Source organism: Rhinopithecus bieti, unplaced genomic scaffold (genome assembly GCF_001698545.2).
Source record: "Rhinopithecus bieti isolate Rb0 unplaced genomic scaffold, ASM169854v2 scaffold_14330, whole genome shotgun sequence".
Taxonomy (NCBI): Eukaryota; Metazoa; Chordata; class Mammalia; order Primates; family Cercopithecidae; genus Rhinopithecus; species Rhinopithecus bieti.
The window spans coordinates 386,360-401,740 of record NW_016807931.1 but is presented as its reverse complement, the minus strand read 5'-3'; the positions used below and the strand labels follow the sequence as shown (position 1 = coordinate 401,740).

The following is a 15,381-nucleotide window of genomic DNA, read 5'->3' as shown; positions in this document are numbered from 1 at the left end:
TGTTTAAATGAAATTTGGAAGAATATATAATTGGACTCTTTGTGTGAAGAAGTTTATAAAGTGGGAAAGTCTGAAGATATATTAAGATCTCACCCTAATCCACCCTCACACCTGAGCTCTCTTGAGGACACTAACCTAAAAAATAATAACTTTTCCAACAGCACCTATTCACCAGTTGATCTCTTCAGTCTTACATGCATACCCTTAAAGTGTCACCTAAATGGGTTTCGATGAGAAGTCTTTTAAATTACATTTTTCAAGAGATTTAGAAAATGTTCAAGGGAATTATATGAAAAGTAAGTTATATTCAATAATGAAAACTAAAACAAAAGGCCAAATAGTGTTTCAAAAGCCTGCCTAATTTTAGTGAGTTCCTACATACACAAGGGAAATAACAGAATTTTTTCAGGTTTTTCAAAATTAACACACATCACAATGTCCTGAGTGACAAGAAACCTACAAACATGTCAAAAGATGTGAATTTTTTTCAACAGATTCAAAATGAGCAAGAGCAGCCCAAAATGCTTCTTAGCATGTATTATTTAGTGCATAATACAGAGCCTATGGTGTCTAGAACAGTGCTTTGTAATTGAGGCACCTCAATAAACTTGAATGAACTAAATAACAAATATTTTGTGAACCGATTAGTAAATTAACATTTCTTTTCTTGTCGAATGTAGTATTTCATATATTAGAAATGGAGGGCAGCCTACAGAAAGAAGGCCTTTAGGCCCGACAGAAATGAGTGATATTTGCATATGGAGGATGAGTAGTAAAACAAATTTAAACAAATTATTCTATGACTCTGGCACTATTTATCCATATCTGGAGATAATTGGAAAAATAAAGTGCCTTCAACCAAACAGATAACACAATACCATCTCTTAGTCATATTATCATCATGATCCCTAGAGATTCCATAATTTGGCATATAAATTATAAAGGAAATATGTCTGGAGTCAGGAAATCTGCTTGATAATATTGACTCACTGTATGACCTCAAAACCACCACTGATTCTTTTGAATTCTATAGTCAGTGAAATAGATATGTTATTATAAGATACTAAAATGCTGACCAACTAACAGAATGTAATGAACAAATTAGTAATGATTTCCAAGTTTCCCAAGACAAATCCCAAATTACATATTAAAGTGATTAAAGGAATATTTAAATTCCATGTTAAATATGTAATATACAGAAATATTCTGTATTTATTTAGCTATATAATTAAGACAAATAAACTTTGTAAATCAATTGCAAAAAAAGATGTACCTAAATGTCTTTATTCAGTAAGCAATTGCTTACACAATGGCTAATTGGGAAAATCTAAATAAAAGAATGAGATTAGATGGAAGATAAACTTCATTCATTTCTGTTAAGCTCTATAACTTATCCAGAAATATTCTGGAGAACTATGAAATATTCACTTACTTCTTGTTCCATGAAATTAAAGCTATATCACAGATATGTTACAGTTTTAACAGAAATCATGATAAACAGATTGACTTTTCTTTTACTTGTAAGACATTGTAAAAGAAAATCATATATTTTTCATTATAATTAGCAAAAGGAATATATTTAAAAGCTCATAAATAGGGTCAACATTAACAAGAGGCTTAGTCTTCAAGAACGTTGTTATTTTCCAAAATTCTATGTTTGCGTGATATGATATGATCTAGAGAAGGGATTATATATTTTGACTATCTTCTCAATATGAATGGCAGGATTACATTCTGGATTTAGGATTAAAGCAATTAATCATGTCAATAAAATATGAAGTACCCTGGTTGTTTTGTAAGTAACATCTAACTCATAAAAGAAGACTGTATTAACAGTTACAGGCTATCTTAAATTAATCCTGTGATTTTTCGGAGATTATAAAATTATTTTTTAAATTTGAATTTAAAAATTTCTCAGATAGCCATTAAGTTCTATTGATAGAAAGTAACTAAAAGGTCTTGGAGAAATCAAAGTACCTTTTCGCTGAGTAATTTTATGTTTAAGGTTGCACTTCCCCGAAGTAAGAAATAAACATTTGCCATACTAACAAAATCCTTAGAACTTGGTACACAATTCAAAATACAAAAATGTGATGATTTCTAATGGCAAAATTCAAATGTATTAGAATAAAATATAAAATGAAGTAGGAAAGATATCATAATTATTACTCCATAAAACTGGGATTAAAATCACTGTACACAATAAACACAAATAAGTTTATCTGTCAATTTAAAAAATAAAAAATAAAGCTGTAGAACCATGATAAGCATAAATTCTTACTTGAAAATTTATAAATGTGGCATATATACCTTTGAAGATGATGTTTGTATTTCTCATTGAAGTTGCTAATTCTTAGAAGTTTCAGATCCAGTTTCCTATTTTTAAGTGACAGTATGTTTTAGCATATATGTAAGTGCTCACAGCATCCTCTGTGCTATAAAGAATCATTTTGGGGTAAGTATAGACAGTTCTTTTTAAAATTAAAATCATTCTTTTATGAATAGATCTAGAATCTTTTCTGTTATACTTAAAGACAGGCATAAATCTCATCATTTTCCATAATTACACTCATGAGAAGACCTCTAGAAAGTACATATAATAGATTAATGTATTATATTGTAAAGAAGTAGTTTCAAATATATTCACATCATATATGAAAATTTACTTCTTTTCAGTCAGTGCAAATCTCATACACAGGAAATACAAACTTGGGCAGTTTTAAAAATCATCTGGAAAGACTAGCTCAGAAGTGCCTAAAGTCTCTTTCATGATAACTAAGATAATTATGGAGTTATTTCAAAGCCTTTTTATCTTTGTTCTTTCTGATGTTTGTCTATATTTAGGTTTATTCATCTCATTTAGATAGCTGTTTTTTAGAACCCAATTTACTCACAAGGTTACAATGGCAAATCTAGACTTTAACCTGCCTTTTGTAAATATAAGTCATAAAGAATGAACCAACTCCAAACACACAACAAACACACCAGCATAAGCAAATTCAACCATTGTTAGAACCTAAGATTACCTTGCGAATCAAGACCTATAGAATTCTAACAAGTTGAGTTATGGCAAATAACTTTTTTTTTCTATAAACCCCACTGTGAGCTTTATCACCTACACCATTGTTGTAAGTATGGAAATGAAAACTTGTGCATTAAGTTTGCCTTTTACCGTAAGTGAAATTTAATTGAAAAAACAGTGTGTACTTTCTTCAAACTTAAAGTTTTTTCCCCAAAATTTTACGTTCCTACATAATTGACTTCTCTAAGTGGGGCCAGAACAATTTCAACAATTCCTTTAGCCTTTGGCTACTGCTCTTTGTGGTACTCTACTAAAGAAGACTGCAGAAGAGTATTTTCACTTTCTTTGGTCAACGACAACCAACAACCACATCCACAACAACAATAAAGGCAACAAACTAGTCCTGCTTTTGAGAGTTTTAAGTAAACTGAAAGCAAATAGCCAAGAGATTCAAAGTAAAAAGAATGAAATTAAATGCATCAAGAATTTACGTAAAACTTTAGATGAGAACTTTTCATTCTTGGAAAACACATCACAGCATATTTTCTGTATTCATAAAGAAACATATTTTAAAATACAAAAAGAAAATTCGATCAATAATACTATATTTACTTTTGGACTATTTGAGTCTGTCCTTAAACTTCTACTCTCCTCATTCAGGCTAAGTTACCATTGTGTAAGAAAGGAGAAGGGAGCCTGCTTGCTAATAAACACGGACTTCAGTGAATCATACATTTGTATATTGCCACCTCACTTTGTCTTTACTCTTTGAAGTACTAAGCCTAATGAGCCTTTATTCTACTTCCTTTTTTACTTTACGGAGGTGTATACTTCTCCAAACATACCAATATATGAAAGTCAGTTCTACAGGGAGGTTTTATAGCTAAAGGGGGATTTGGATGAGAAGTAGGAGCTATCATCCTGCACTATCTCAATGCTCAGCACATCTTCTCCCACCAATCAGGAGTGCTCTTCCGACTAGGATCCTGAAAAACGAAGCTCTGTGATCCAGTGAGAACCTTCCAGCAACTGCATGGGTTCTATTTGCCTCACGTTTTCCCTAGTGGCTCTAATGGTGACATAGTGATAGTGCTTCACACATATCCACCACCACTTTACAGAGAATAGCTGAAAGTGGACAGCATAAGGTTCTGGAGTCACTCTCTTAAGCTTAGCACTGACAACTTCTCACTAGAGAAGTTTGCTATCAGTCCTTCAGAAAAGAACTGGAATACAAACTCTTTCTCAGACCATCACTCAATCCCGCCACTTCCTCCTTGTGACCAGCCACATGGTTCCCCGCCTCCATCAGAGACAGCCACATCCTCATTCACCTTCAGGCTCCTAAGCCAAACAAAAGAGGTTATGGGGTAACTTGGGGTTAGAGTTCTTTTCTTTTCTTTTAAAACAGGTCCTGTTGACACATTTGCTTCAAATAAGGAGAGACTGTGGTAATCTTCAGCGTAATGGAGTGAGGTGAGAGAGTCCAGAGCATTGTGGAAGTGTCAACGAAAGCCATGGATCACAGCTTCCCTAAGACCTCTTCCTTTTTCTACACACAATTCTCACCCCACGCCCACCAGATAAATAAATGAGTAAATTATAAACCAAATCGAATCTCAACACCTCCAAAAACTCAATCTTCCAAATGCCCTCTTAAAAATGAGAGAGAGAGAGGAAAACAGAAGCGATTACCAGAGTTTTGTTCCCGTTCTTGCTGAGAGGGCCCCGGAAAACTCCCTTGATGTTGCGAAAGTGTCCGTTGCTGAGATGCGTGGAGCTGATGACAATGTAGTAACACTCCATGGGGCAGCCACCGCCTCCTCCGCCGCAGCCGCTGCTTCCACGCACCCCGCGCCCACAGCCGCAGCGCGCCGGGGCTGGCGAGGGTGGGCTGGGGACCCGCCACGAGGGCACGCAGCAGCCCCCGGCACGTCCTCTGGAGACCGGCTCACTGCACCCCTCTGTGGTGCGCGCCGAGGCTCCCCCGCCTCCGCATGCTCGCCGCGCTCTCCCTCAGTCTCTCGCTCCTCTGTGTTTCTCTTCTAATTCGCGTCGGGACAACGAGCCCCGCGGGAGGATTCCAGGCTAGGAGGGGGCCGGGCCGGCGAAACCGAGCCGGGCGGGAGTCAGTGCCCGCGCGGCGGCCGGGCGGAGCGGGGCTGCGGGAGCCGCCTGCGCGGCAGCAGGAGTGGCGGCGGCGGCAGCATCCCCCGCGCTCGGCGCCTGCACTCGGAGTTGCTGCTGCTGGCAGGCATGAGTGTTATTATAGTGAGCGGCGTTGCCGGTCCATTGCACTGAGCCAATGGCAGGGAGCCACTGGGCTGATACTGAGAGCTGTCAGAGGAGTACATCTGTCACCCGCTGCCTCCCCCGCCCACCCCGCCGCCGGGACCCGCGGCCGCGCCAGCCCGAGCGCGAGTGGGAGCGCCCCGCGCGGCGCCACTGCCGCAGAGGGCCGGGGACGCGACGGCCACCGCCAAGTGGGAGACTCCTGGAAGGTGGGGCGGAGAGGAAGCGAAGAGGCCGCGATTTCTTGCCTGGCAGTCGGCGTGGGGGTGGGGACGAGGGGGATAAATAAATTAATAATTCAATACCGAAAGCCACCCGCTTCCGACTGCAGCGAATCCAGGCCGGTGCCAGCAGCGGCTTCTTTCTCAAGATAATTGCTATTCACTGGGTTTGGTTTATTTGATTTTGTTATTTAATGTGTTTTTGGTATGGAGGCTGGTACCCTGTTCAGTCTTAGGGAAAGGCGAGGAAAGAAAATGTGACCCCCACCCAGCCCTGCTCCCACACATTTGTAGATACCGTAAGTGCTTGTGTTGATGATAGTTTCGGGGGAGGGTAGTTGTGGCGTTGCGAGTGCAAGTGGGTAGAGGGTAAAAGCAGGGACTCCTGATTTATGTGTCCCTCCTCCTGGCATTCCCCTCACCCCACCTCCCCTGAGAACCTCAGTTCTTCCTAAATTGCTAAAGCTGAGGGGAAAGGGATGCTTTGCGGCAAAGACGCTGCTGCCTCGAGCTTGCTTTGCATGTCTCTTTAGTTCCTCTCGCACTACAGAGTGGTAGCGAACAAAAGCGTTCGCCCTAGAAGCGACCTGAATGGAAAAATCTCCTGCACACGAACTAATGGGTTTGTCACGGAAAGTAGGGAACCGGGTCTACTGCGTTCCCTGGAGACAGACTTTCTGGTTGGTTTTCAAGGGTCCAAGGCAGCCATCAGCCCGGCTGTGCCCTCCCACCCTGCCTCCCACCCAGTTGGTTCTCTCTTTGTGTGAGTTTAGCCCCTCTGAGGTGGTGGAGTGAGAGCATCCCATCAGGTATATATACGACTCATTAGTCGGCACTTAAAAAGATCGATAACAGGCAGTGGGAGGCTGGGAGATGGTGCCTTCAATGGATTTACTGAAGGCTTTATTTTTCCTTTGCCTTGAAAGGCTTAATTGGTTAAAGCAGATTCCAGACATTCTGATGCCCCTACGTCAGAACAAACTGCACTTTGATATAAACTGTGTTTACCTTGTTTATTTGGGAATCGAGATTGCAATACATTCCATTTTGTGTGTCTCATATGTAGGATTTTATGTAGCAGTGGCCCTGCAATCCATAATAAGCTCCTTAAATAAATCTGACAGTTTGATTTCACTTTTTGAAAGAGGGAAAAAAGAGAAGAGAGTCAATAGTAGTGTGAGTAAATTATAACTTATAGATGGTAGAAAGGGGAAGTACCACATTCACATAGTCATTCTTCCTGTATTATGCTTCAGTTCAAACAAAGGGGAACAAAATTGGTATGGTTTGATCAAAGCTCATTATGAAGTGTCAGAGTTATTTGGAGGCACTTGGCTAAATTTCTCAGATATCCACTTGGGGGAGTCTGCAAGTCTCGGGAGAAAGCGAGAATTTACAAAACTTCTATACTCTGTGGAGCAGATCACCCAATAATTTGTTAGAATTCAGTATGAACACAATTCTATCAGAGGAAAAACGTTTAATTGATCTACACTAAATATTCATGGAAATTAAATCAATTTCCAACTACTGTAAAAATATTGTTTTGTGTTTATATTTTGAAAATGCAGGCATTCTCTGCACACGTCAACTTCGGAAAGAACTAGTAACCTGTATGATTTCTAGTATGTCTTTTGAAGATTTGTATACTTGCAGTTAGTTATTAGAAAGAAGATAACGTTTTTTGTATTAATAATCTATACTGAGAAAGCTTGTAGGGAAGTAGAAGAAGCACCATATATGAAAAGACCAGATGATGTAGGGTATTTTTTAAATTTATAATAATGTAATTTAGGAGTTTTTTGCAATATTTTTCTATCAAAATACTTCTAATGAAATTCTTACATTTTCGTCTACAGGATAAAGCTCAATATCCAGTTCAGGAAACGGGAAACACAGATATATGACTTGTCCCATGGAACAGAATATCATCTACGTGGACTGTCACACTGTGCTTCTAGTGGCAAAGTTTGAATATATGTATGTATCAGTGTATCTTTAACTTTGCCATTGTGTTGCAAGCACTTGTTATATCATTCCTATTATTTAAATCAATTTTTATTTTGCAAGACTACCAGTAACGATTTTGGAATGAATTGTTTCTGTGGAACCAAGTCACCCTAATTTAAAAAATAAAATTTTTTCTCTCAATAATTTGGACAATAGGTTTAATGTATGAGGTTAAATATATACCTGCTTATTATAAATGTGCAGAATCATTTCTTGTTTAGAAAATATTTCAAATATTTTATGGAATAATGATAGATTATTTGTTCAATTGGCAACTTTCTAGCCGAACAATTTATAATTAAAAATGTAAATGAAGTGTCATTAGTCTAAAAAATTGCAGTTCATTTTGCTACAATTTCAATTTCACCCTTTCTACAACTGCAATTGCCCCTTCAATTCGCCCTTTACAACTGCAATTCAAATCAAGATTAAGTTTTCCTCTTATACTGATTTATCCCACTTGTCTTGCTTTGCTTAACTCAAATTTGGATAATAGGTTTCTGCTCAGCATTGTTCCTCATCTGCTTCTGGCTCACACAAAATTTCAGGACAGTGTTGTGACCTTGACATATGAAACCAAGGTGTTGCTCCTCTCCTAGACCAGTGGCTAGACCTCTGGGTTCTAAATCCCTGATTCATTCAGTCCAGTTCTTCCAGGAGTAGGTAAATCTTTCCTGAGTTTACCTACTATATGTTACTACCTCCACATGCCTTTCCACTGGACTCCCTACTTCCTGTCATAAAAATCTTTGGATGCTTTTACTATGTCTGAATAACTTCCCATCACTCAATTGAAAAATCCCCACAAATTAGATTGACTTCTGGGTTCCAACAACTCAGCCTTACCTGAGCTTTTGTGAATCAAGTTTTTAGTCTTACGTCATCCTGAAATAACAAACAAACCAAATATGTATTCCACTACTTTTCATATGTGTCTGGGATGTATTCATAGTCATCACTGAGTATATTTTGGGATTTAAAATTTTCCTTTTCATTACTGTAATAATCTTAAGCATTTTTTATCATCTGTATAACCATATAACTGGGTAATTTGTACTTAATGTTGCCACTATTTATCACTTTGGTTTACATTCATGTTTATTATCATATTGGTGCCCAGCACTACTGCTTTTATTTTTGAATAATAAAAATTTAACACGCGCTTGTTCACTCTCAGTTAATGCCAAGTGATATGATGGCATGCTGCATGAATGAAGGTGCTACATAGTTAAATTGGAAAAAGTGGTAGAAGAACAGCATCACCATAGTGCACTCATAGTCATTGTAAACTTCAGGCATGTGGAGATCAGTGTTGACACACAAACACTCATAAACAAATTCATGTTTGAGATAGGATTTGATTTTAGCAAAACAACATCATCTGTTGTATTATATCAAGATGGGAAATTTGGATATTTTGCCTGTTGTATTTTCATTTGATTTCTTTCTTTCTTTTTTTTTTTTTTTTTTTTTTTTTTTTTTTTTTTTTTGGTTTGTGTTTACATAAGAGCTATAAGCGTATGGGGTTGTATAATTAGTTTGATGTTAACATATTTAAGTAAAATTATGCCTCAAGTGAACTTAGTATATTCAAGAAAATATTTAAGAGAAGGTCTATATGATATTTACTGTGAGAAACGCTGATCTATACTAGTCATGGGATATATATTGAATATCAAAACTGATATTACCTGAAGCTGATAATGTAATTATATTATGTGTGATGGTAAAATTTTAAGGTAATTATTAGGTAATAATTTCCTAAAAGTAGCTCCGTGATCATAACCCTGTTTCTGTATTCAAATTCAGCTGAGTTGAAATATGGTCCTGTTAAAAACAAGGATCAATAAATTGTCACTGATTATAAGACATATTTAAGGATGTTACAAACAGAAGGGCATCTTCTAGTCAATGAAGTGTGAAGCCTATATTTGTGTAGACTCTATCACAATTAACACCTTATTCCAAACCACTATAAGGCACCTTCAACTAAAACAACTTTGGAACATTGGACAAATAATTATTCAGACTCCCTTAACTTCACTTATTTAACCTTTGAAAGAAAGGGAATAAACAAGATATTATCTTATGTTTTTTCAAGCTTAATTATCTGATTCTCTGGCAACTTGCCTAGAGCTGATGTTGATCATGCCTGGCAGAACAGAATACCAGCTTAGCTCCCCACTTGAAGATGTGTGTCTTGAATAGCTGGTGTAACTGTAGAAATTGTGGAAATGTGGAAATTGATACAAATGTAAAAGGATTAGAGAGAAATTTCATAATTTTCTGGGTTCAACCTTAATAAGTAGATAAAATAATTTAATTATGCAACTTTTATAGCTTGAAAGAATGATAGAGCACTTGTTAGGCTGTAAAAAATATTTAGGTGATATTGATATTTTCAAGCATTTTACCCCTTATTTTTCAATTCTAATAAGTAGTCTTGGGATAAATGCCAAGACAATGCAAATAGGAGAGCCAAAGCTACATTTCTAATATGTTGCCAAATAAATTAATGCAATTGGGTGACGTGTAATTAATTTACCAAAAGGAATAAAATTAGGATATATTATTATGAGTAAAGAAAAAAAGATGAACAATAACTACATTCCTGTGTTTTATTCCCTTTTTTGAATGAAATTTTGTAATATCTATTAAAAATAAAATTACATGTAATCTTATATCTAGCCATTGCATTCCTGGGACTTGTTATGTAGAGTAAGATTACCAGCATAAACTGATATTTACAAGAACACTTAATGTAACATTAAGGTAACATTCTTAGCTTAACCTTATAATTATAAAAAAGCTAGAAACAAAGAAAGTGATTTTCAATAATGAAATAGTTGCATAAATTATGGTGTATATCATAATTATGATATATCATTATATATTTCACAGACTTTCATATACCTATTAAAATAATAAATTTCATACACATTGATTAGGTAGGATTTTCTAGTTGTTTTATTATATAAAAATGTATATTAAAATAAGAGAGTAGATTAGGATTTGGTTCTGTATAAAAACAAGAACAAGTGTGTATTTTTGTGAAAGAATAAACACATATAAATAAGGCAAGGGTGCATGTATTTTGCTATCATGAGTTTCTTAGTGTCAGGTAAGTGGGAGAAGAAAGAACTGGAAGAGAAGGAGAAAGCTAGTGCGGCGGAAGATAAAGGTGACATGCAGGCACCTACAGACACATATTGTTTCTGGGTTAAAAACAAAGGGAAAAAGGAAGCATTGGTGGGAGGGAGGAAGATACAAATACCGCTCTAGTAAGGATGTAAAAAATTGATTCTAGGAGATATGTAAAATCAGGGAAAATATTAAGAAGATACTGAAATGAAAGTAATTGGTCTAAGATGTTAAGTAAAGTTGAGGAGGAGGGACAGATTGGGGAAATTGTTTATAAAATTTGCATTAGTTTTAGATATACAAATAGAGATAGTGAGATGTGCAGGTATAAAATCTGGAGTCAGGATCACAACCCATTTGGGAGGCATTGGCATATCAATGCCATTTATAAGCAAGGGCTGCAAGAGATCGTGTGAGAGCTTATACAGATAGATAAAGAGTCCCAGGACAGATCAGGGTTGACCTGAGAAGCAACAGCTAAAAAAGGAGATAGCAAACAAGCTCCTGGCAGAAGATTGTAAAGCCAAGAAAATGAGATGCCCCATAAATCCTTCCTTCCAATGCAAAAGGTTAGTTTTAAGGAAATAGTAACCAACTGTGAGGAATGCTACTGGTAGCTTTTAAGTAAAATGAGATGACTAAATGATCTCAATTTGGCCATCTTGAAGGTCATTGGTGACTTTAACAAAGTAGTCTCTAGAATATGCCACAAAGACTGCAGAGAATTTGCAAAAATTAAATTCTGCAGCACAGTTGAGTACTCAGGCATCTGTGCTATTCATATGAGAGAAATTTTGTAGAAATAGTTCTCTATGTAGTACAGATGTGGCTAGATTTAAGAAAAGCATAGGAGGTTAAGACACAATACTGGCCCATAACACAACTTTTATATATACTCAAACTCTCCTCTTGTCTACCATACTCCTTTCTGATAGGAAGATGTGGGAATTTCCACTGAGATTTCAAATTTATGTATGGTCATGTTCACTCGGAACAAGATAAATATAAATGAAAACTATATAGATTTCATTAACATAAAATATATTTGTCTTAGTTATTTTAAGCTACTGCAATAACTATACCATTACTGAATGGCTTAAGCAATAGAAATTTGTTCCTATGGTTCTGAGGGCTGGAAAGTCCAAGATCAAGCTGCCAGCTCATTCAGATTCTGATGAGAGTCCTCTTCCTGGTTTGCAGATGGATGCCATCTTGCTGTAAGCTCATAGCAGTTTTCATAAATACTTTTATATGTTTATTTGGTAATATGAAATGGGTACCTTGCAAAATTCAGATGGCAATATTTAGTTGCATAATATTCCTAAAAATAAATGTGGAAATATGTATCTATGTGTCATAAATTCCACTTCCATTCCCCCATCGAGGTAACTTTGTCTGTTAGATCACCCAATTGCCTACCAAAATTGATTTATCCATGGAATACATCTAAACCAAACAAGCCCAAGAGGCTCGTGCTAAGTTTCAGGGCCAACCAATAATGTTTTGTGTACCTGAACTCTAAGAAGCTCAGGAAGAACTGATGGGCATTATTTCTATAATGTATTAGTCTAGAGAGGTCAAAAATTGAGAATGTTCCTGAAGATGTATTCTTAAGATCTACTTGCTTTAATATTTTGTTTATATATGACACCTTTGAATCTTTATAGTAAAATTCCTCATATAAATTTAGTATGAATTGGATTAACGTAACTGATTTCATCTATAATATACAATCTTTAACTTTTTCATGAGGATTCTGAATTCCAGTTATAAATATTGAGGAATAAAAAAGATATTTGTTTATTATGTATGATAGATGAACAGCATGAGTGACAATATTTAAACAATGAAAAAATTTAAACAATTCAAACAATACACAAGATATATTATTGCAAGTAATATATTAAAAATTATATCTGATATAAAATCATAAACATATTAAATAAAATATACAACATATAACATTTATGCTATTTTAGTGGCATGAGAAAATCATCAAGAAGAAAATGTTACAGAAGGGACAGGATATAAGATTGCATTGTATATACACAAAAACACCCCCTCACATGTACAGGTATGTACACAAATAATACACACAAAGAAAAAATTGACATTAAAATATTTTAACAACAAATTCTGGCAAGGCTTCAGAGAAAATAGAATACTTACACACTGTTGGTGGAAATGCAAATTAGTTCAGCCACTATGGAAAGCAGTTTGGAGATTTCTCTGAGAAATTAAAAAAGAACTAGCATTCAAGCCAGCAATACCATTACTGTGTATATAACCAAAAGAAAACAAATCATTCCACCAAAAATACCCATGCACTCGTAGTTCATCACAGCACTATTTTTATAATATCAAAGACATGAAATCAACCTAGGGGCCCATCCACAGTGGATTGGATAAGGAAATGTTATACATATACATCGTGGCATACTACACAACCATAAAAAAGAACAAAATCATGTCCTTTGTAGCAACATGGATGTAACTGGAGGCCATTATCCTAAGCGAATTAATGCAGAAACAGAAACCCAAATACTGTACATTCTCACTTTTTAGTAGATGCTAAATATTTAGTACTCATGAAAATAAAGACGGGTTGGCCGGGCGCGGTGGCTCAAGCCTGTAATCCCAGCACTTTGGGAGGCCGAGACGGGCGGATCACGAGGTCAGGAGATCGAGACCATCCTGGCGAACACGGTGAAACCCCGTCTCTACTAAAAAATACAAAAAGTAGCCGGGCGAGGTGGCGGGCGCCTGTAGTCCCAGCTACACGGGAGGCTGAGGCAGGAGAATGGCGTAAACCCAGGAGGCGGAGCTTGCAGTGAGCTGAGATCCGGCCACAGCACTCCAGCCTGGGCGACAGAGCGAGACTCCGTCTCAAAAAAAAAAAAAAAAAAGAAAAAAAAATAACGATGGCAATAATAGATATTGAGGACTACTAAAGAGGTAAGGGAGGGAAAAAGGAATGATTGAAAAACGGTCTTTGGGGTTCTATGCTCAGTACCTGAGTAATGGGATCATTTGTACACTAGACATCAGCATTATGTAATATACCCATGTAACAAACCTGCCCACATACCCCCGAATCTAAAATAAATCAATAAAAATAAAATTATACAAAAAAGTATTGTAACAAAATATTTATAGATAAACCTCTCAAGAGTAAAATTAAGGTTAATTATTTTTCTGAAATATTTTTGGCATATGTTCATATTGTATGTGATCATTTTCTTTACATAAAAAATTATAAAATCTAGGAAAATAATAAATTGATTTGATCTAGCAAAGATTGATGCGAATATGAGAAATAGTAAAATATATAAACTAGTAAAATTGAAAAAATAGGTATATGACAAGCATATGTGTTATTAAAATGAATGGAAATAATTTAATTATTCCATAAAAGGAGATATTCAATTTAGAAAATCTAACAAAAGATATTACTAAAACTATGATGACAGAAAAGTTAAAAGTAAACAAATGGGAAAGATAGCAGAATTAAATACAAACACAAAGAAAACTGTAATATTTACATTTCTACCAATATCAAGTAATATTTAAGACTAAAAACACTGAAGAGTACAATCAATGATGAAAACATAACAGTCAAAAGTATTTCCGCAACAAACAACATAAGACAAAAGTGCATAAAGCAAAATGTTTGGGGAAAACAAGCGGAAATCAATAAAGAAAAATTTTGAAAAGTAATATGAATAGACAATAAACATGAGTTGCTGTCGATCCCTTATTTTTTCTATTACATCGTCCAAACAAAATATTATGTGCTGGATTTTAAGATTAGTGGTGGCATAAATTGATAATAATGTTGAAAAGTAACTTGATTTTATTTATGAAACATTTTTAAAAAGCACATATCCCATGACTCAGCAATTTTACTTCTTACAAACTATGACACAGAAATAATATCATGAAAAGATAAAAATATGAGCAGAGACATGCTCGCTGCAGAATGTTTGTAATATCTAAAATCTGACAAATACCAATGTATACTGTGAAAAGTAGTAGAAATTACTGTACATTTATGCAATGGTATACCAGAGATAAATTATTAAAACATACATATGTCTCCATTAAGAAGGATTTTGGCTGGCTGCCTGTGGCTCACATCTACAATCCCAGGACTTTGAGAAGCTGAGATAGGAGGATTACTGAAGCTCAGGACTTTAAGACCATCCTGGGCAACATAGCAATACCCCCATCTCAAAAAATAATAAGTAAATAATAAGGATTTTCATCTAAGGATATCAAGACCAATTACTATGGTTACAAAAAAAAAAATTTTTTTTTGTTACAATTACAAAAAATCTCATTTTTTTGGTATAAATAAATTAAGATATGTATTTTTCAACAGATAAGCAGATGGATATTGAAAATCATAGAACAAAGACTGGGTATGCAACAAACACTTAACAGTGGCTAACACTGTCAAAATTGACTTGGATAATTTTGAGGGGAGGATGAAGGAGATTGAGTGAAGGGTGTCATAAAATCTCAAATGAGAATATTTCTTAATAATTTTAAGTGGAGACTATAATAATACTAGTATTTTCAAAGAAATTCAGAAATCTTTATGCCTATTTAAATTGATTTATTTAAAATGCATTCAATGAATTTAATAAATACAATCATTTTTAATTTTACCTGTTTATTTATTTTGGCACCCCC

General features: G+C 35.6%; 1 protein-coding gene across 1 annotated transcript in view; it reads right to left on the bottom strand.

The window, feature by feature from the left end:
* The window catches only part of ZNF804A (zinc finger protein 804A), a 355,302-nt gene extending 349,931 nt beyond the window's left edge, over nt 1–5,371 (bottom strand). Inside the window, 1 exon segment of the mRNA XM_017884158.1 lies at nt 4,718–5,371. Coding sequence (XP_017739647.1) covers nt 4,718–4,828 — 111 coding nt within the window. The 5' untranslated portion in view covers nt 4,829–5,371.
* Nucleotides 5,372–15,381: the final 10,010 nt, after the last annotated feature.